This window comes from Carcharodon carcharias, chromosome 23, assembly GCF_017639515.1.
Source record: "Carcharodon carcharias isolate sCarCar2 chromosome 23, sCarCar2.pri, whole genome shotgun sequence".
Lineage (NCBI taxonomy): Eukaryota > Metazoa > Chordata > Chondrichthyes > Lamniformes > Lamnidae > Carcharodon > Carcharodon carcharias.
Genome location: NC_054489.1, coordinates 9,143,247 through 9,165,041, shown reverse-complemented (window position 1 = coordinate 9,165,041; position 21,795 = coordinate 9,143,247). Strand labels below are relative to the sequence as shown.

Below are 21,795 nucleotides of genomic sequence, written 5' to 3'. Positions count from 1 at the left end.
TATTAGCAGAAAGCTGCAGAGAAAAAAGTCAATCTGGAACACTATTTCAAAGTTAAATTATGGATTGGGTTCAAACTGGTAAGAGGCAGATTTAGGACTGATAGCAAGGATTTTTTCACTCAGTGAATGATCAGTGAGCTTCTAGGACTGTGATCGTAGGCATAAACATGTGATCATTTAAGCACCAAATGCATGATTTGGCGGCGATATTTCAGGGTCGAAGAGCTAGGAAGGACCAAATGATCTCCTACATCCCACGAGGTTGGGTAAGGACAAATTATAGCCTGTCTAGCCTCACATTTCAAAATGCACCAACTGCTGGTGGTACTGGGGGGCCAATGGTGCAATGGAATCTATGTCAACATCTTCTGAAAAGGAGGGGGGGAGGGAGAAGAAAATTAGAAGGAAAGATAAGCTTGACTTTGAGCATGGCTTGTAGTGATTTTATGCTTGGGTCAGTATGCTGTGCAGTAAACACAGTAATAGGTAACAAGTTTTCCATTAACTCTGTGCCATGCTGTGTTTGTACTCATAAACTTACCCACATTGTTAGGAAGAATGTAAAAAACAAGCATACACTTAAGGGACATTAGCTACAGTGAGAACTCACAGGACTTAAGGTGAGACAGCACTACCTGAAATCCAGTAAATTAGCCATTGAGTTATCAAGAGGTTTCTCACTTGCAGTTGACCATGTAGATTGCAAATAATTTCCATGGGGGCTGAATTTGCTAATGTCACCTTGCAGGAAATAGGAATGGATCTGCATCTACCATCAGTAAGATAAGATAAGATAGGGGGGGAAATCTGATTGTTATTGTTTGAACACTAGCAGAATAAGTGATCCTGTGGTTGCTGGGCAAGGGATTACTTGAGCTGAATTGATTTTTAGGACTCATTGTTGAAGCTTATACACAGGCTTCTTAAATGAGGTAGTGTAAAGCTGCCAAGGTGCCTATTGCACAAAACAATGTGAATATTTTCCACAATATATTTTAAGCAGACATTCAAATTTTGAGGTACTTGAGACAGCAGCAAAAGTTTTAAATACCTCATGTACATGCACAAATTCCTTGAGGCTTGTAAATTTCTTGTAAGTTTTGATTTGTTCCAAATTTGCTCCTTCCCCTGAAGATTGAGCAGTACAAGTATCATGACCTTTGGCAGGTGTTCAAATGGTGCTGTGGGATCTTGTAAGTCCATCTGGGGGCTTTGTTCTGACCTAGAACTAAACATAAGAACATAGAAAATGTATGGCACAGAAGGAGACCATTCAGCTCATCATGTCTGTGCTGGCTGAAAAATATCTACAACCAAAATACCTATCCAGCCCAACCCAACCCAATCAGGTCTCATCAAATAAAATGCCACCTCGAACAATGCAATTTTAAAAATTATTTTATGGAATGTGGGCATCACTGGCTAGGCCAATGTTTGTTGCCCATCCCTAATTGCCCCTGAGGAAGTGGTGGTGAGCCACCTTCTTGAACCTCTGCAGTCCATGTGGTGTAGGTGCACTCACGGTGCTATTAGGGAAGGAGTGCAAGGCTTTTGGCCCAGTGATAGTGAAGGAATGGTGATATAGTTCCATGTCAGGATGGCTTGTTGGGAGCTTGAAGGTGCGGGTGTTCCCATGCATCTGTTGCCCTTGTCCTTCTAGGTGGCAGGGGTTGCAGGTTTGGTGAGTTGCCGCAGTGCATCTTGTAGATGGTACACACTGCTGCTACTGTCCATCGGTGGTGGAGGGAGTGAATGTTGAAGGTGATGGATGGGGTGCCAATCAAGTGGCTTGCTTTGTCCTGGATGGTGTCAAGTTTCTTGAGTGTTGTTGGAGCTGAACTCATCCAGGAAAGTGAACAGTATTCCATCACACTCCTGAATTGTGCCTTATAGATGGTGGACAGGTTCTGGGGAGCCAGGAGGTGTGATACTCTCTGCAGAATTCCCAGCCTCTGACCTGCTCTTGTAGCCAGAGTATTTATATGGCTGGTCCAGTTCAGCTTCTAGTCAATGGTAATCCCCACGATGTTGATGGTATTGATAGTTAATTGAACATTCCCTCAGTATTCACCAGAGTGTGAACCTGGATTATGTGCTCATATCTCTACATTTCATCTATGAACCCATAGCCCTCTGACTCAAAGGCCAGAGTGCTACCACTGAGCCAAGACTGGGGACCTACAACGGGGATTAAAGTTGTCGTGTGTGTTTACTGTACATCAGCTGTTGACTGCTGCAGCTGCTAAATTTCTCCAGACCAGTTAAAAGGATCAAGGGCAGCAACAGAAGTTGAGTGGACTAGAGACAGTAGTGGGAAGCTATCAAATAATCATAGCATAAGTTAAACGTAATTTCATGAAAATAGGCAGCAGCAATTACTGGTCCTTTCTGCTGAATGATGAATAGTTAAGTTTGAAAACAGTGTATTGCCAGTAGAATTCTACAGTCCACATTTGAATTGCACATGAACCTAGGATCCCTGCCCACCAGGAATTGAGGGTCATAGGAGAGCTTACATTGACCTCAGATTCTTGATATTTTAATAAGGCCAAAATAAACCTTAAAGAACTTAATCCTTTGATGCAGATTGACACAAATCCACTTCAGATGTTCCAGTCCACCACTGACTGTGCAGACTTTTAAAAGATTTTACAAGTCTTGCAAGATTTTGGTGGGACTCCTGAGACTTGAGATGAAGAGCTTAAACTCTTGTGTAGTTTTATTGTATTTTGAAATTCTCCACCTTGATTTTATCGAATGAAAAAGAATTCTGTCAAAGAGTCTTCTGCATAGTTTTTACTGCATTTTCCACTGATACATTTACGAACATACGAAATAGGAGCAGGAGTAAGCTATTCGGCCTCTCAAGACTGCTCTGCCATTCAATAATTTCATGGTTGATATGTTTGAGTTTCAAATTCCACATTCCCATCTACCCCCAATAACATTTGATTTCCTTACCTAGCAAGAATCTATCTGTCTCTGTCTTAAAAATATTCAATGCTTTCTGAGGCAGAGAGTTCCAAAGTCGCACAGCCCTCTGAGAAAAAAAAATTCTCCTAATCTCTGTCCTAAAAGGGCGACCCCTTATTTTAAAACAGTGCCCTCTAGTTCTCGACTCACCCACAAGAGGAAACATCCTTTCCACATCCACCTTGACAAGGCCGTTCAGGATCTTGTATACTTCAATCAAGTCACCCCTCACTCTTCTAAACTTCAGTGGAAATGAGCCCAGTCTGTCCGACCTATCCTCATAAGACAACCTGCTCATTCCAGGTATCAATCTAATAAACATATATTACCCTAATCTTAAATCCCACATTAAGATTAGGGTATAATTATCGTTAGCATTTTGTAGCTAACGTCGTATTTGAAGAAGTGTCATGTTTAGGGCAAGTGATTTCTTCCTGGAAAGGATGGTGAATATTACAGGGCTAATTGTGGTGTCTCTCAAAATGGCCTTTATGTCAAAGCTTGATATCTTGGTTTTTGTCTTCCCCTTCACACTGTTTCCTCTCCTCAAAATCTCAAGGCAATTATGGGGTGGAAGACCATTCTATCCATTTTAGTTCATCCCTCCCAAGAGATGCTAACCCCTTCATTAAACAGGTGTTTTACATCTACAACAACAATTTATATTTGGTGGCAGCCTTCATTCTCTTAAGGTGATGGTTTGCATCATGATGGTCAACTCTGTGTTAATCGGCCCCTGGTGTTTCTCAGGAGCCCCACCCAGGCATGGCAGCCTCTGCCACATCTGTTGCAGAGGAAGACAGTAGGCTGAGAAGGTGTGCAGCTCAATGGCTTCAGTTTTATCTGGTCTCCCTTCTTGGCTGACTGTGCTTTTCATTTCTGCTCCCCTCTTCCAATGCCCTTCCAAACAGTCAGCCTCCAGAGGTCACAGCCAACAGTACCTGTCTTCCAGTTGTCAGTGTCAATGTCCACCATCTTCATTTCTCGCTTGCAGATGTTGCAGCAGAGGTGTGGACACCGAGGAGGTTGTGACACAGTGGTCAGTCCACTGTATAGAAGGTCTCCGGGTATATGGCTATCATCCACCTGATAAATGTGATCAGATGTGCAGAAGCTGTTAGCTTAGCAATGAGTGTGTGCTAATGGAATCAGCATGCTCCAGGACCCCTGAGATGGTGACCTTGTCTGTCAAGAGATACCGAGGATATGTCTGAGACAACAAAGGTGACAACTGTTCAGCCTGTTCTCCTGCCTAGCATATGTTGCCTAGGTCTCACCACTGTAGAGGACTGTGCTCAGGATAGACCCATCGTTTGGTGTTTTTAGTCAGGTTGCGATTGTTCCACAGTCTCTTACTCAGCTTGGACATAACAGCTGCAGCATTTGGCTATGTGACTAGGGGAGGGCTGGTGTAGCTTAGTATTAGAGTATTTGATTACAGATCAAGTGATCTCTGGTTCAAATTTCATGTACCCACTTAACTTTCTTAAATAGGGTTTTTAAAGTAATGAAATGTCCCAAGGTGCTTCATAGGAGTGTTATAAAACCCACTGTGTCTCCTATCAATGTAATATGGCTGTCTGCACACATGTATTGGTTTGTCTAGATGTTACTTCGCTGCACCCAGAAAGCTGTTATATGGAAACATTAATATCTTTATTCATATTTGTTAAAACATTAACAAATATTGCTCTGGCCCTTCAGTAACAGCATCCCACTTTGTTATACAATACAAGGGAGAAAAGAAAGAGAGAGGGCAGAGCGAGTTAGGGCCGTGAGACACAGACGGTCAGAAAAAGCATCAGTTCCAGAAAACCTTGTAAAGTCTGGTTTTACTGATATTGTATCAGAGACAAACACATTATTAATGCACTGTGTCTCCTGCCAATGCAATATGGCCACTGATACCCGTCTGCACGGTGGTCCGCACATGTGCAGAAATCCAATGACATCAATGCTGGTGACTGCAGCCTGGAACTCAGCATGACAGGAGGGGGAAGAATAAAGAGGGACAATATAATCTAACACTCACAGCAACCTACAATCCACTTACATTTACTGGGATAGTAAGACAGAGTTTAGAGACCCTCACCAATGTGACTGCAGTAAAATATCCCACAAAGAAAATATATCACTTCACCCATCTGCAAATCCTTTCCTTCTAATCCACTGTAAAAGGAGTTTCCAAAATCCATCACTTTCAGCCCAGGTTAGAAATTCACAATATTTTCTCCTCCTGCTGCAGGGACAGTGATGACTGCAAATGAGCCCTGCTGCACATTGCCCCTTATAAAGATAGCAGCCACACATGCACCCTGCTGCATATTGCCCCCTATAAAGATGGCAGCCACACATGCACCCTGCTGCACATTGCCCCCTATAAAGATGGCAGCCACACATGCACCCTGCTGCACATTGCCCCCTATAAAGATAGCAGCCACACATGCACCCTACTGCACATTGCCCCCTATAAAGATGACAGCCACACATGCACCCTACTGCACATTGCCCCCTATAAAGATGACAGCCACACATGCACCCTACTGCACATTGCCCCCTATAAAGATGACAGCCACACATGCACCCTGCTGCATATTGCTCCTTATAAAGATGGCAGCCACACATGCACCCTGCTGCATATTGCCCCTTATAAAGAAGACAGCCACACATGCACCCTGCTGCATATTGCCCCTTATAAAGAAGACAGTCACACATGCACCCTGCTGCATATTGCCCCCTATAAAGATGGCAGCCACACATGCACCCTGCTGCATATTGCTCCTTATAAAGATGGCAACCACACATGCACCCTGCTGCACATTGCCCCTTATAAAGATGGCAGCCACACATGCACCCTACTGCACGTTGCCCCCTATAAGGATTGCAGCCATGCATGCACCCTGCTGCACATTGCCCCCTATAAAGATGGCAGCCACGCATGCACCCTGCTGCACATTGCCCCCTATAAAGATGGCGGCTGCTAACCTTGGTCTATTATCAGCATACAACTGTGCATGCATGACATTGGCAGCAAATGCAGCCTTATAAAACAAAGTATGACATCGAGCCATGTAAGGAGATATTAAGTCAGATCACCCAAAGCTTGGTCAAAGAGGTAGGTGTTTAGAAGTATCTTAAAGGAGAACATTGAGAGAGAGAGGTGGAGAGTGTAGGGAGGGAATTCCAGAGCTCTGCACCTAGGTAACTATAATTAACTTATTATAATTATAATTAACTTCAATGGTGAAGTTATGATGATTGGGAATAAGGCCAGAATTTGAGAAGCACAGATATCTCGGAAGGCTGTAGGGCTTGGAGGAGATTATAGAAACAGGAGTGGGGGTGGGGGTGGGGGATGAGGGGTGGCGAGGCCATGGAGGGATTTGAAAACAAGGATGAGAATTTTAAAATCAAAACGTTGACTGACCAGAAACCAATGTAGGTCAGCGAGCACAGAGGTGATGGGGAACAGGACTTGCTGCGAGTTAAAACACGGGCAGCAGAGTTTTGGATGACCTCAAGTTTATGGACGGTAGAATGTGGGAGATCAGCCAGGATTGCATTGGAATATTTGAATCTAGAGGTAATGAAGTTTAGAGATCTGGAGTCGTCTACAACTCTATCTGGAAGTCCATTCCACAAATTGATCGTTCGTTGTGCAGTAAAGCATTTCCTGGTATCAGTCTTAAATTTATCCTTTGCTAGTTTGAACAAGTGTTCCCTAAGTAAGTGCCATCATACACATTAACTCTGATTGACACGTAACTACAGTAAATGGGAATCCAGAAATAGCTGGAAGCATTTCTGATTAATAAATAAAAGGAATAATAGATACTGTCATTGGGAATGTGTTCTCAATACTCGTATTTGCAAGGCGTATGCAGGTGAACTTTACCTTTGTGTGCATTTGTGATAAAATGGTAAGTTTGTATGAGAGTTTTTTGACTGTGACTGTTTTACACCCTTGGTTACTGAATGGTGGTTAATGTCTGTTAAGTAAATACAAAAGTGTGAACCATTTACCTGTATTATATGAGTATATGTAAAGCTTGTTCTGCAGACATTAGTACATGTGGAAAACAATGTCGCTGTAGTTTAACCTGGCTTCAGAAGAGAGAGGTGTGAGACCATTTGGGAGAATTGCTTGACTTGCTTGGTAGCAGCTGCAAAGGTAAGTTAGCTTTTAAAAATTGCTCAGGTTGGACTTTGTGAGCTTATTTTAAACTTGCTACTATTCTTGCTCAAGTAAGGTTCTAGTAGATTGTCTGTGGTGTTACCTACGGTTGTTTGATACACTTAAGGTTTAGTTGAACATACACAAGATAATGAGAGACGTCGGAGAGGCATCCCTTAAAGCCATCTAGTGGTCAGATCCTGCAACTAAGTTAAAGTAGTAAAATTGATTGAAGACTGTTGACATAGCAATTTACAATAGAAATGTTAACTATAAAATGTGACCAATTATTGTGGCAACAGGTGCTTCCTGTTTATGCATGCCCTATGAATAATATTTCATGGTATGGAGATTGAAAATGTACTGGTTGAGAACAGGACTTTGAACCTGCAAACATCTCTCCTGAAGGAGAGAATACAATTTGCAACCAAGGATCTTGCTGCCTGTAAATCACACTCTACGTCTATCAATCGCTGATTGGTAGCACAATATATCTGCATCCTCAGCTTTATCATTGGCCTTATCCTGTGCTGTATGATTCATTCAGCCCGCTGCACTTATGCTGGCTCTTTGAAAGAGCTATCTGATTCATCCCACTCCCCCTGCTCTTTCTCTATAGCCATGCTTTTTTCCTTTTCAAGTATTTATCCAGTTCCCCTTTGAAAGTTGCTACTGAATTTGCTTTCACCACCCTTTCAGGATGTGCATTCCAGATCATCATAATTTGCTGCGTAAAAAAAATTCCGCTCATCTTGCCCGCCCCAGTTCTTTTGTCATTCTTGTGCATTAGACAATTATGCAATACTCTCCAGCTTCCATTAACCTCGAGGTAAACTAACATTTGATAACACTGCTGCTTCTGAATTGGAAGGTCATCAGTTCATTCGCCACACAGGATTGAGCGCAAAATCTTGGTTGATATTTTCATTAATGTTTCATGGAAGGAACACCACATTTTCTTTCAGATGAGATGCTTAAGAAGGCATCAGCTGCTTGTACCAAAAGGCAAACTAGATCGACCTGAACACAAAAGCTAAACAAGCCAGAAGCTGGAAATCTGAAATAAAAACAGAAAATGCTGAAAATGTTCAGCAGGTCAGGCAGCATCTGTGGAGAAAGAAGCAGAGTTAATAATGTCACATATCTGTGATCTTTCATCATCAAGATTATCTGATCATTAGTTATGGGGTATTGCTGTACACAAATTGGCTGCTACTTTTGTCTACGTAGCAACATCGATTGCAGATTAGAAGGTGGTTCTTTGATTATAAGTATTTGAAACATCCTAAGGATGTGGTAAGTGGCTTTTAGAAATGCAAGTTATTTCTTTCAACACTGTGCTGTTATTCTGCATGTAATTTATTGCAGCTTGGTGTCTTGTATGTGAAATCCTCCCAACCAGTGTTTTTCTACTGTGTAACCTGTTCCAGTCCAGAATGTGACATTTTACAGGCTATGTGATATCCTGAAAGCAACCTAATCCTGTTTATCATGCTCACCAATCTGCATGCAACATTCTGCAGCTTCTACATTTTTCGCTGTGGAATACACGTGCCACTAATTTGAATAATGGAGCCTCTTAAAGCAGGTTTTCTTTGACTGAAACCTGTACTTCCATTTTCCTTTGAGTCAGCCTTGGCTCAGTGCCTTTGAGTCAGAATGTTGTGGGTTCAAGTTTGCTCCAGCCACTTGAGCATAAAATCTAGGCTGACACACAAGTGTGCTACTGAGGGATTGTTGTACATTCACAGGTACAGCACCATCTTTCAGTTGTGATGTGAAACCGAGGCCTTGCCTGCCATCTCAGCTGTGCAACAACATTCTATGGCATAGTTTTTTTTTAAAAAAGAGGATATTTCCCCAGTGCCCTAGTCAATATCTACCCCATGATCAACATCACAAATTCCGATTATCTGGTCGGTTATTTCATTTTGTTTGTTGGAGCTTGCTGTGTGCAAATTGATTGTCTGCATTACAACAGTGATTGCACAACAAAATTAGTTAATTGGCTGTGAAGCATTTTGGGATACCCCGAGGTAGTGGATGCAAGGCCTGTTAATTGTACATCAGTTGTGGTTAAGGATTTATAGGTGGAGGCAATTGATTGGATTGTTACTTGAGGACATATAAAGAAACACTGTGGTATAGTTGAGTTAGGAGGTATATATTTGTAATGTTTCACTCGCCGACTAAATCTAAACCAAATAAAGATTATCTTTGGTTTCATCCTTCACCAGTTGGCTATCAGGAGTAATAACAAGATCTGTCTTTATTTTCTTTAATGAACTCCCATCTAAGACACTTCCCAAACATATCATGAACATGACTGTATATTATTGTGTGGACTACATGTGCCATTGATTTGAATGGTAGTCTCTTAAAGCAGGTTTTATTTGATCAAAGACATATATTTCCATTTTGTTTTCTTGCATTGATATGTAAAACCTAATTTAAAAAAAAGAAAATGCTTTATGTTGTTTTTACAAGGAACAAAAATATAATTATAATTCTGTTTTGCTGTCATCTATGTTTTCATCATATAATAAACTTCAGCACCATTTAACCCTAACAAGTCTGCAACTGCTCTCCATTGCCTTGATGCTTTATGCTTCGGGGATTATGCTGCACTGAGACTTCTGTCTCAACAGGAACGAGTAGCAGCAATACATTTGAATTATGTGCCGGGATCATGTCTGGAATTATCTGGACTTGATTGGATTTGCTGAATGATTTATTGGAGGTGTTTAGCATGTCAAAACACTGATTGTGAGAGCTCAGGTGGAGGCAGTCTCTGAGATGTGTCTCGAATGGGGTTCATAACCTATCAGAGCTCAAACCCTACACTGAGGTTTGAATGAGTAAATTGAAAAGAGTATGGAATTATTGAAATAAACTAAAGATTGACATGCATCCGGGGCACTGCAAAGGCAGTATACTTGAATGATTTTTTGCATCAATAATCCTTTAAACAAAGAGCTCCTTATTCAGCTGTGACATTGGCGTGTGTGTATGTGCATGTGCTTGTTTTGTGGATGCATTTCTTTAAATGGGGCTATCAGAACTCAGGCATGTCATTCTACTTATGTGTGTATATGTGAACTGGTGTCAGAATTGGAAGAAAAATAGAATTGGTGAACCCGTTAGCAAGCGCACCATCTTCTTCACTGTCCTTTTTGATTGCTCCAAAGGAACAAAATGAGAAAATGATGGCAACACACAACAGATCAGTCAGCTCCTGAACAACATCCCAGTGACAGAGGGTTTTTGATGAAAAGTCACACCTGCAGTGTTAACATGCCTTCTATATTTGTTTAAAAAATTTTAGGACCATTATCTACTTTAAGTCAGAAACAGAAAAAAAAAGACATTCAATCTAATGTCAAAGAGAAAAGCTTGGCATTTGACGGTATTTGGATGGTTAGCAGTAGCTGGTAAAAAAAGCATCAGCTCAGTTCCTGTAACTATTTTGTCAAACACATGGTGAAAGCTGCAACATTGACAGCTTTTATTTGTGGTTCCCATAGATGGTACTGGGTGAACGAAGCAGAGAATATATGAAGCTGACTGCTTGGCTAATTGTACTCCAAGCCCAGGATGTTCTGAAATGAAACGAGTAATGTGAGATACACAAAACATATACTGGACTTTGAATTCTTTCTGTCCTTCCTTTCACTCCCCCACTTCTGCTAAAAGCTATGTCGAAAACAATGTCAAAAAAAGATATAATAGCTCTAAACTGTAAATACAGATATCCTGTTAGAATTTATACAGGGACGCAGGAACAAGAGGACATCATTCAACCCCTCAAGCCTGTTCTGCTATTTAATGAGATCATGGCTGATCTGAAAGAGGAGTGGAGAAAGCATCGATCAAGCTATCTCTCTCTCTCTCTCTCTCACAAACTGGATAACTTAGGAAATGTGGGTAATCATGCTTGAATACATAATCGTGGTAACTTCAAAATAGAATGCATGTGATTGACAAGGGAGTGAGGAAAACCACTCCTTAAATGGGAGGCGGTGTGTAAAAATTGACAAGAGTAGGAACTAGAGGCCACATGAGAAGAAAGAACTGGAGCCATGGATTAGGCAATATTACATTTTCTTTTAACCATTGCTTAAATATGTAGTATTCCATGATTCAATAAACTGTACTTATTATCCATGAACCAGTAGATCTCTTCCTTCCTCACCTCCCTCTTCCAATCCCAATTTTCTTTCAACATTGTACACTATCTTCCTTCTTGGGAAGTCAATGATGAAAATCTTTCTTTCTATTCAATGATTGTTTAAGTCAATAGAAAGAGAGGAACAAGAGAAGACCATTCAACTAATCAGCATGTTCTGCCTTTCAATTAATTCATCTGTATCTTATCCATCTATCCACCTTTGGTCCATAGCCTTTAATATCCTTGCCAAACAACAATTTAGCAATCTTAGTTTTGAAATTTTCATTTGAGTCAAATTCTCAACAGCTATCTGAGATGTGAGAGTTCTAGATTTCCACCACCCTCTGCATGAAGAGGTGCTTCCTGGTTCTACCCCTGAATGGCCTGGCGTTAATTTTAAGATTATGCTTCCTTGTTCTGGATTCCTTCGTCAGAGGAAACAATTTGTTTGCAAAGTCATTTGGCAGAATGCCTCATCACCAGAACTTTGCAACAAGCACCAAGACATAGCTCGGCTGGCAGTGAGAAAGGCCCTCCCCATCAGATCCTTCCAACATGCCAGGAGTCTCACCCCCTCTGCATGTTGCCCTTGAGGTGGCTGTGGTGGAGACGAGACCATTGTTCACCTCCTTGTGGATTGTGCCTTTGCAAAGAAGGTCTGGAGAGAGATGCAGTGGTTTCTGTCGAGGTTCATCCCGAGCAGTTCTATGAAACAGGGCTCTGTGCTCTATGGGCTGTTCCCAGGGACACACACCGAGACAAACATCAACTGCAGCTGGAGGATAATCAACTTGTGAAAGACGCTTTTTGGTCTGCCCGAAACTTGTTGGTCTTCCAGTGCAAAGAGTTGTCCCCGACTGTGTTGCAGACTGGCACATTCCAAGGTCCAGGACTATGTGCTGAGGGATGCACTAAAATTTGGGGCAGCTGCCACAAAGGCCCAATAGGGAAAGGTTGCTGTCTAAGACCTTCTGCCAAATTGCACCGAGAGGCTGGGAAAGGTATACACCCCTCGGGCTGTAGGACTCACAATGAATGTACACATTGAATACTAATTGTATTGAACAACATGATATATGTTGATAACTCCAATACCATTGCACTGTCTGACTGTCTGTAATGACCATATTGAAATGACTGTAATATTCATTGATTGTATTGAAGCACCTCGTGATCCATGTGTAAAAGTTGAATCTGATTGCACGTTTTGTGATGACGATTTAGAAATATTCTGTAATGGTCTTCAAGATATTTTATGAATGAAGTACATTTTTCAAAAAAAACAATTTATTTGCATCTTTCCTATCAAATGCCATTATCATTTTAAATGTCTTGATTGCATCATTCCTCAATCTCCTATACTGAGAGGAATACAAGGCAAGTTTATGCAACAAATGAAGCTAAAAAATGCAGTGTTCCACATTATATTTTTTGAGTGTGTTAGGTGGCATGCCAGCAGGGTGTATGACGACAACAATTTAGATTATTTTTTTCCTGTTTCCTACAGAGATGGTGGATGCCTGAAACAATAACAATTTGCTCCCTCCCTTTATATTTTTTGGCAGGTTTTATCACCAGCAATTCGAAGGAAGTGAAAACACTGCACTCTTAATAACCTTGCACTGTGTGGGGGACTATCATGTGTTTTATTATTCATTCATGAGACATGGTAATCCCTAATTGGCTGTGAGAAGGTAGTGGTAAGCTGATTTTTGAACCATTGTAGTCCATTTGCTTTAGGTACACCCACAGTGCCTTTGTCATATCCAAGCCTGGGTTGGTGCTGGGTGGTGCATCTGGTTTTATTCTTATTAGTCTTTTTCCCCGAGCAGCTTGCTAAGTACAGCTGAGCTGGAGATTTGGAGTCACGTATATGCCAGACCAGGTAAGGAACAACATTAGTGAATGAAGTTGGCTTTAATGACATTCTAGTAGTGTTATGATCGCCATTACTGATCCTAGCTTTTTATTCCAAGTTTATTTAACTAGTTGAATTTAACTTTCCCAGTTGCCAATGTGGGATGTAAACTCATGCCTCTAGATCACCAGGCCTCTGGACCACTGGTCCACAAACATAACCATTATGCTAAAATAAAAGAAAAATACAGTGAATGCTGGAAATCTGAAACAAAAACAAAAATTGCTGGAAAAACTCAGCAGGTCTGACAGCATCTGTGGAGAGGAAGTCATTGTTAACTCTTCATCAGAATTTCAATACCATTATGCTACTGTACTCTGTGAACATTTAATAAGTTTCTAATCAATTCTTAAGTTTGCTATCTTAACATTTTAATCAATTTAAAATAAGGCCAGTGCTTTTTTATATCATAGGTCACCAGAACAAAATTCAGTTCAATACTTTACATTTTGAAATTTTGAATTCAAAATTGCATTGGATTGGGATTGGACCTTCCAGGGATAGATATTAGATAAGGTAATCCAATTTTCTAATGCTGGAACTGGGAATGCTGTCTCTAGAATGACCAAGTTAAAGAGTGGAGAGGCTGCGATAGATAAGTATTCCTAAACTTTGAAGGTCAAAGAGAATCTATACAGGGAACGTTCAACCAGGAGATTAAATAAACAGGGTAGACAGTAGAGTGAAAGCTGGAGTACACTGTACCTCTGGAATGGGTGGACTATAAAACAATTCATTTGTGCTTTTCAAACGTATAAACATTGTTCTCAGTCAGTTTGTTAATGTCTTTCTAATTGGGTATACTGTGGAACAGTAACAGAGGGGCATAGACTTGCCAGTGTAGCCTACTGAGTTTATAATCAGCGTTGTACTGGTATGTGGAAGACAGCATGTGGTGGCCAGGCATCTCTGTCCTCCCTCCCACTACAGGAATGGGGGTGGGAAGACAGTCAGCAGTATCAGCTGCAACACTGGCCTGTCAAACAGTGGCGGAGATGGAAATTGAGGCAGCAGAATTACCGTCCCAAACCCATGGTCTAGCGAGGCCAGGAAGGGAAGGAGAAATATTTTGGAGTAGGGAGGATAACAATGAAAAATCCTCCATAGCATTCTGTAAATTAATCCAAATCCCAAGTATATTCAAACACAACAACTTGAATTTACATAGTACCCTTAACATAGTAAAACGTCCCAAGGTGCTTCACATGAACATTATCAAACAAAATTTGACACTGAGCCACACAAGGAGATAATAGGACCAGCAACCAAAATCTTGGGCATCCTGTTCACTGATGGAGTCTAGCATCTTCATTAACTTTGTGTCATCTGTAACTTCAGCCATTGTGATTGAGTTAGGTAATTTGTGAAGATATTGAACAAAAGAGGTCCCAAAAACAGATCCCAGTGGGCCCCATTGCTAACTTTTTCCCAGGTTGATGAAGACCCCTGCCACCCTCTTGGGTGCTATTGATCAATTAATTAAACATTGTAAAATATTTCCACTGATACCTGCTGGATTCTCAGTTCTAACCTTTCCAGGGGAACTGAATCAAAGGCCTTACTGGAATTCAAGTACACCACATCCACTCCTTTAACCCTTTCAAACATCTTTGTCACAATCTTAACCAAAAGCAGTTAATTAGATTGATAAGCCCTCCTCTTCATGAACTTATATTGGTTTTATTTATGATCTTATTTCTATTCAGATGCTCCATTATCTTCTCTTTGGCAAAGGTTTCAATAAACTTGACCTGCATTGGACCTTGAAGAGCAGGGTTATTTCTAATGTAAACCATCAGACACCAAAAAAAATCTTTCCAGCAGCCAGCATGTATTGTATTAAATCTTTAATTATTGTCAAGTAAATACATTCTTAACATCAACAAAATTATCATGAGATTTATGGATCTTCGCTCAGGCTGGACAAACTCCTTTCACATCAGATAAATGTTTTTCACATTACAAAAACTCTTTGAGAGAAATAAATTAAATTGTATGAAAGAAAAACAGAATGCTCTGTCATATCAGCAGCGTCTGGTTTAAGAGCTTCCAGGAAATGTAAATGACAGGCACCCAATGGCCTCAGAGCCCCAGTGTAAGGAGGGAAAAATCTGCCACAGTTCTATGAATGACGCCCCTGCTGAAACCGTATCTTAGGTCTCCCTACAGCTAAACATCACTCACTGAGAAGACAAGTGGAAAAGATAAAAAAGAAAGACTTGCATCCATATAGCACCTTCCAGACTCCCATGATACTCCTATGCTCTTTATGACAAAATATTTTGGAGTGTAGTCACTGTTGTAATGCAGAAAGCAGGGCAGCTAAATTGCACAATTTAGCTCAATTGCACAGCAAGTTTTCGAAACGTACAATACATTAACGATCAAATAATCTATTTTAGTGATGTGGGTTGAGGCATTAATTATTGACCGGAACACCGAGGAGAATTCCTTGACTTTCTTCAAAATAGCTCCATGGGATCTTTTGCAGCTACCTGAAAAGACTGAACAGGCGTTGGTTTAATGTCTCCTCCGAAAGACAGCCCCTCAGGTAGTATAGCCCTCTCCCAGTACTACACTGGGAGTATCAGCTTGAGTTTTGTGTTCAGGTCTCAGGATTGGAGCTTGAATCCACAACCTTCTGACTCAGAGGTAAGCATGCGACTCACTGAGCGGAGACTCAATCTCCACAGCATAAGTTGCAAGGGCAGATTTTTTTTCAATCTTATTTAAACAGCTTCTCTTAACAGCTGATTTATCTTAAGTCAGCTGTTTACAAGAAAGACTGGGTGGAGAAAGGCCATTCAGCCCATCTCATTGAGCCTTCAAGGACCCACAGTCACCCCCTTCATAGCCTCCAGCTGCTTCCCTAACCGATCCCATGCGTTATGGTCACTGTCCAATGATAAGGTTCATTGTGTGTGTTACACTGGTGAGCTGAACTTCACACAAACATTAGAGAATGCACACAGACAGCTCCACTTTACTTGGAAATGAATCTGGCACTCACTATAGAGCAATTAAAGTGCCAATTCCATGCAGCATAAAGGTGCAGATATCAGAATGCCTAACAACCTCGGTAATAAATTTACAATTGATCATGATGCAACAAGAAGCATCAGTGCAATTTAAAATTATTTTTGTGGTATTTTACTGGATAGTGAGTCATCTCCACACCAAAGACAACTGAATAGCTAATTAAACTAGCAAATATTTGTACTGCACTTCAAAGGTTATTGACTAGAATGCTAAACGTGCTAATGCCAATGAAGTGCTTTGGCAGTGTTATCTCCATTGCAATGTTTTCCTACATTACAACAATAGCTGCACTTCAAAAATATTACACTGGCTGTAAAGTGTTTTGTGACGCTCTAAGGTTGGGAAAGTTGCTATTTAAATGCAAGTTCTTTCTTCCTGGTATCAATTGTTTAAGGGAGAATGACTAGAAAATCATTGTGTTAAAGGTTTCCTGAAATTCTTTGTACACATTTATGCCATGCATCATTGAATCCTGCAGGCAGGAACTTAACATGAACACCTTAACCACGGCACTTAAATAATGTGAAGACTTAATGAATGCCTTCACTACTCTTTATGACACACCAGAATGTTTAGTAAATATTATTTTTGTTTTTTTAAAAACAGTGGTTTAGGTAGGATTTGAAAAGGCAGAAATCTCTGAAATATTAAAGCTGTTCCTTGCAAGGATTAAGCTGTTAACAGTGCTAGCTTTTGTCGCCCGCCACCTGCATGGGTTACAGAATAGTTGGAGCAGTGAACGCCCCTTGTTGAGGGAAATCCCCTGGAAAAATATATAATGAGTTATTGTATCACTCACATATTTTAAATAGCTGTCTTAAAAAAGGCACTCTATCATCTTGCAGGGAGACAATCCTGACAGGTGGAAGCTACAATTTACTAGTTTAAGGGTGCGCAATGTGGTGACAGCTAAGGGGCCTGTGCAACACTGAACAGACCGTAAAACTGTGTGAAAAGCATGCCTGATCCCGAACCTACCTGACAGGTCAGGTTAAAATTGGGGCTGAAAGAATTTGCAATTTTCCCAGTATGCACTAGTGGCTGTGAGATCCGTAAATCACAGCTAGATTTTTTTTCTACCTATTCAAACATTTGGAGATGGGGTCCAAGTGGAGTAGGCACACTGGGGGAAAGGGGGAATAATATTCCACCAGACCTCTGGAAAATGAATTAGCTGGATCCTTTCCTACACGTAGGTCCTGAAATTCTATAGGATTGGGAGGTTTTCCCAGTCTCTCGTTGTAACAACTGTTAGAGACCAGCGGGATCCTGGAGAGACGTTGTAAATGGTTACAGAAAGAGATGCAAACTATTAGAAGTGGACATTTATCTGGGGTTCTGCCAAAGACGCAGGGAGATGCTGGGCAAATTTCAGTGCCATGATATTTTCAAAACTCCCTTAGGTTTGGGATTATTTTTCACATTAATTTTGGATCAGCATGCTTAGAATTCACCCAAATTTTCCCAAAATATCCCACCTAAGCTGCAACCTTCCTGAAAGAATCTAAACCACTTTCAATTGATTCTGTTACACATTTGTGAGATTTATTGCTATTGGACCAAGACAATTTAAAAACAAGACAGAACTAAAGCATGTAGGAGACAGAGTTCCATACTTTTTAAATATGTTTACAAGTGTGTAACTAAACCAGAAGTGAAAATTAAAGCATAACAATGAAAAGTTTATGGAGTGATTGCCTTTATGTTGATTTTTACTGAAAATCATTTCAGTCCTTTTTATTTGCATTTTTTTCTCCTTAAACAGGAACTACTGTTCAGTTTAACTCAAATTTTTATAATCCCACATAGGACAGAAATTCTTAACCCTTAACTGCTTTTAAAAAAAAAGTTACAGCAGGTGAACAGAGATTTTTTTTTTGTAGCGTGTGTTGTTGCTTGTACAGCACCTTGTGTCTCAGTTCTATTCCAAATGGGGGCTTGCATGGAGAGCAGCCTGTTGGATCCAGCCCTCTTTGTGAGTGCCATCGCAGTACGGAGGGCGTTTGGTCTGTTTGCAGCCACACAGCCACACCTTCTTCGCCTCCTCCAGTTTGAACCTCAGTGGAGTGGGAGCTGAAGGGACGGACCTGTGGGTCCCATCACAGAATGGCTAAAGAGAAGAAAGAAAAGCTACTTGGTTAGAAAAAAATATATAGATCGCAATATACACTGGCTTGGAGTTTGTGTTGCATATGAACCTAACATAAGAAATAGGGGCAGGATGACATGTAAATTCATGAGGCATTACATTGTTATGTTAGGGGATAGTGATAGCATGGTGGTTATCCTACTGGACTAGTAATCAAGAGGTCTGGACTAGTCATCTGGCAACATGAGTTCAAATTTAACTGTGGTAGTTGGTAAATTTAATAAATAAATCTGGAATTAAACAAAAAAGCTAATATCAATAATACTGACCATAAAACTACTGGATTGGTGTAGAAACACAACCCTATACTAATATGGCCCTTCAAGCCCACTCTGCTATTCAATAAGTTCATGGCTGATCTTCTACTTCAACTCCACTTTCTTTCCCTATCCTTATACCACTTGATTCCCTGGGCAGCATCTTAACCTATGTCAGGTGGGCTGGACAGGAGCAGGCGTGGAGCCAATCGCTGGCTGCGTGCCACCATTTTACATGGGTGGGCCAATTAAGGCCCGCCCAGCTAGTAGTGCTCAGCTCTACCTGTGTGGGCGGGGTGAGGAGGGCGAGTCGGGGCCTGCGCTCTATCGCACATGCATGCCAAAGAGTGCAGCAATCTCCCTGAGGCACGGAGCTGTCTCAGGGAGATTAAGTTGATATTAAAATAATTGAATAAAGCATTTAAAAAGTTATTTAAACATGTCCCCTCATGTGACTGTCACAGGAGATGGGACATGTTTTTATATTTCGGGAAAAAGTTTTTATTTATTTAATAAACCCTTCAGGAAACCTTATCCCACCCATGGATGAGGTTTCCTGAAAAACATGAAGGCCGCATGGGCTCTTTGCCTGTCCACCAACCTTCAGGTTGGACGGGCAGTGTTGGTAATAAGCTTGATTACTTTTTTAATGGCCTTAATAGGCCGTTAACAGTTCGGTGGGCGCGCAGCTGCCTCTGGTGCACGCCCGCTGAATGAGAGATCTAAATGAAGTCAGGACGCACGCCCGATGTCATCTCGTGTCATTTTGCGCATTGGCGTGTCCCTGCATGTCAACAGCAATATTCTGGCCCCTAAGTGTCCAAAAATCTATCGACCTGTGTCTTGAATATACTCAATAGCTGTTAATTGTATATTAATTGTGTTTAATTTTATGCAGGTGGTGGACATTAACTTGGGATTCACTTGAACCACTCTGAAAATGGACAAAAACTAAAACTGTGTTGGGTTAGGAAGTGTCTGCTGAACTTCACCATAATGGCACCAGTGACATATCAACTGGTCTCAATCTCCATTCGAGAAGGATAAACAGCTTGATGTTCATGACCATCATCCTGCAACCATTTCCAAATGAGAGGAAGGGAGAAGAGAGCAAGAAAGAGAGATGGAGAGGAAGAGAGAAAGCAAGGCTCATGTGGACGGATCTGGGCTGAAAGTAGAATCTGGTTCAGCTGTAATGTGTCCCATACTTGACCAGCCTCCTAAAACTAACTTAAAGAATGGTGGCTGAGCGTACTGTAAGGCACTCAGTACATGTGGAGGACTATACAGCAGGAAGGGATCAATGCCTCTGAGGAAGGGGAGAGAAAACGGGTGAAAGAAAAGGAAGGCTGAGGAAAAAACACAAGCACACAACTTTGCAAAGACTCTTGGAGGATTCTCAATAGGTCACTTGTCATAGATTAAAGGTAATACTTATCTGAACTCAGTTACTGTTTCACTTGGAGATACTAGTTTGAGGACATTAATCAAGTTGTCACTGATAGTTGTCCCATCAGAATTCAATTTTCATCACAAACTGACAGATGGACTGAAGCAGATAAGGGAGGGGGACAGTGGCTCATTTCTAACCCAGATTATTTCTCAACTTTGCTGCCAAAGTTTGTTTGGCTACAAGACAATCGCCCTTGTTCAAAATTCATAAAGAAAGCTGAATCTTTGCTTTCCTCCTCTACATATTGCAATCATTCTTATGCAGGGTTGTGCTGATATTTGAATGGATAATGGAAGAGATATACTTGGGCCCTCAAGGCTACAACATATTATTTTTCTCTGAGAAAAATCCCTTATTTGTCCATGTCGAGCGAGGTCAATGTTATAAATTCAAAGTTGATCTGATCTGCTTCACATTCCTACTCAGAAGTAGAACTGTCAAAAAATAGATTAAAAAGTGTGAAAAGAAAAATGATCTCTTTTGAGTCCGGATGTTCAAGGGCTTCTACATGTGACCCTCAGCTGCAAGTTTCGATGATCTGGGCTGGCTGACAATGAAGACACATTTGCCACAAGTTGGTTGAGTTTTACCAGATCTTGGTTGGGATTTTGATGGCTCATTTTTCCAGTGAAGAAACAGACTTTGTCCGATTCTCCCCTCCCATTTGACATTGTCCAAATTGCTTACCACATCAGTCAAATGAAACGTTCACTTATATACCACAAAGGGTATTGTCCTATTAGGAATGATTGAGTAGACTGGGCCAGTGTCCCTTGGCGTTTGGAAGGCTGGACGGTGACCTCATTCAAACCTATAACATTTTCTGGGGACTTTTGGAGGGATGGATGTTGGGGAAGGGCTATTTTCGTTGGCTGGGAGTTCTGGAATTGTAGGGCGTGGTCTTGAGGTGGGGGTTCATCGGCATGAGGATTGTGAATTTTTGGAGTTCTCTGTCCCCGGGGCTATGGATCCCTGGTTGTTAAGTGTATTTGGAGCAGAGGTCAGTGGATTTTCAGGTGCAGGATGTGGGGGGAGTACGGTAGTTGAGGGAAGTAGGAGCGATGAGGGAAGATGCGGAAGGGTGGAGTTGAGGCAGAAAATCAGCCAAGATTCTATTGAATGGCGGAGCAGACTCAAAGGGCTGAGCAGTCTACTGTGTTCCTATTTTGTTCATCAGATTTCTGAATTATCCTAAAAGAGTTTCATGTACAATGAATTATCTTGACTGTTGCTATGCAGGGGATATGACAGCCATTTGCACAGCAAGAACTCATAAACACCAATGAAATAAATGGTTAATTCATCTGTTTTTCATCGTACTGATTGTACCCCAAAATAGTGCCAATCAGATAAAGTCCCATGGCCGTTGCGTTTTCCACTACTCTCATAAAAGATGAACTTTTGTGTTGTGTTGTATTTATACAACTTTTCACAACCTCTGGACTGTCCAAAGCACTCTAGAGCCAACAAAGTACTTTGCAATGTAAAGTAGAAAGCACAGTAGCCAAGTTTTGCACAGCAAGCTCCCACAAACGACAATATTAAAATAACCAGATAATCTGCTCTAGTAATATTGGTTGCGGTATAAATTTTATCAGGACATTCCCCTACTCTTCTTTGAACAATGCTAATGAATCTTTTACATCCACTTGAAAGAACAGATG

At 41.1% G+C, this 21,795-nt stretch overlaps 1 protein-coding gene across 1 annotated transcript in view; it reads right to left on the bottom strand.

Annotated features, from left to right (window-relative positions):
• Positions 1–15,065: 15,065 nt before the first annotated feature.
• LOC121294019 (CDGSH iron-sulfur domain-containing protein 3, mitochondrial-like) overlaps positions 15,066–21,795 on the bottom strand; it is a 55,174-nt gene continuing 48,444 nt past the window's right edge. The window contains exon 3 of the mRNA XM_041217503.1: positions 15,066–18,382. Coding sequence (XP_041073437.1) covers positions 18,194–18,382 — 189 coding nt within the window. The 3' untranslated portion in view covers positions 15,066–18,193. The remainder of the gene's footprint in view (positions 18,383–21,795) is intronic.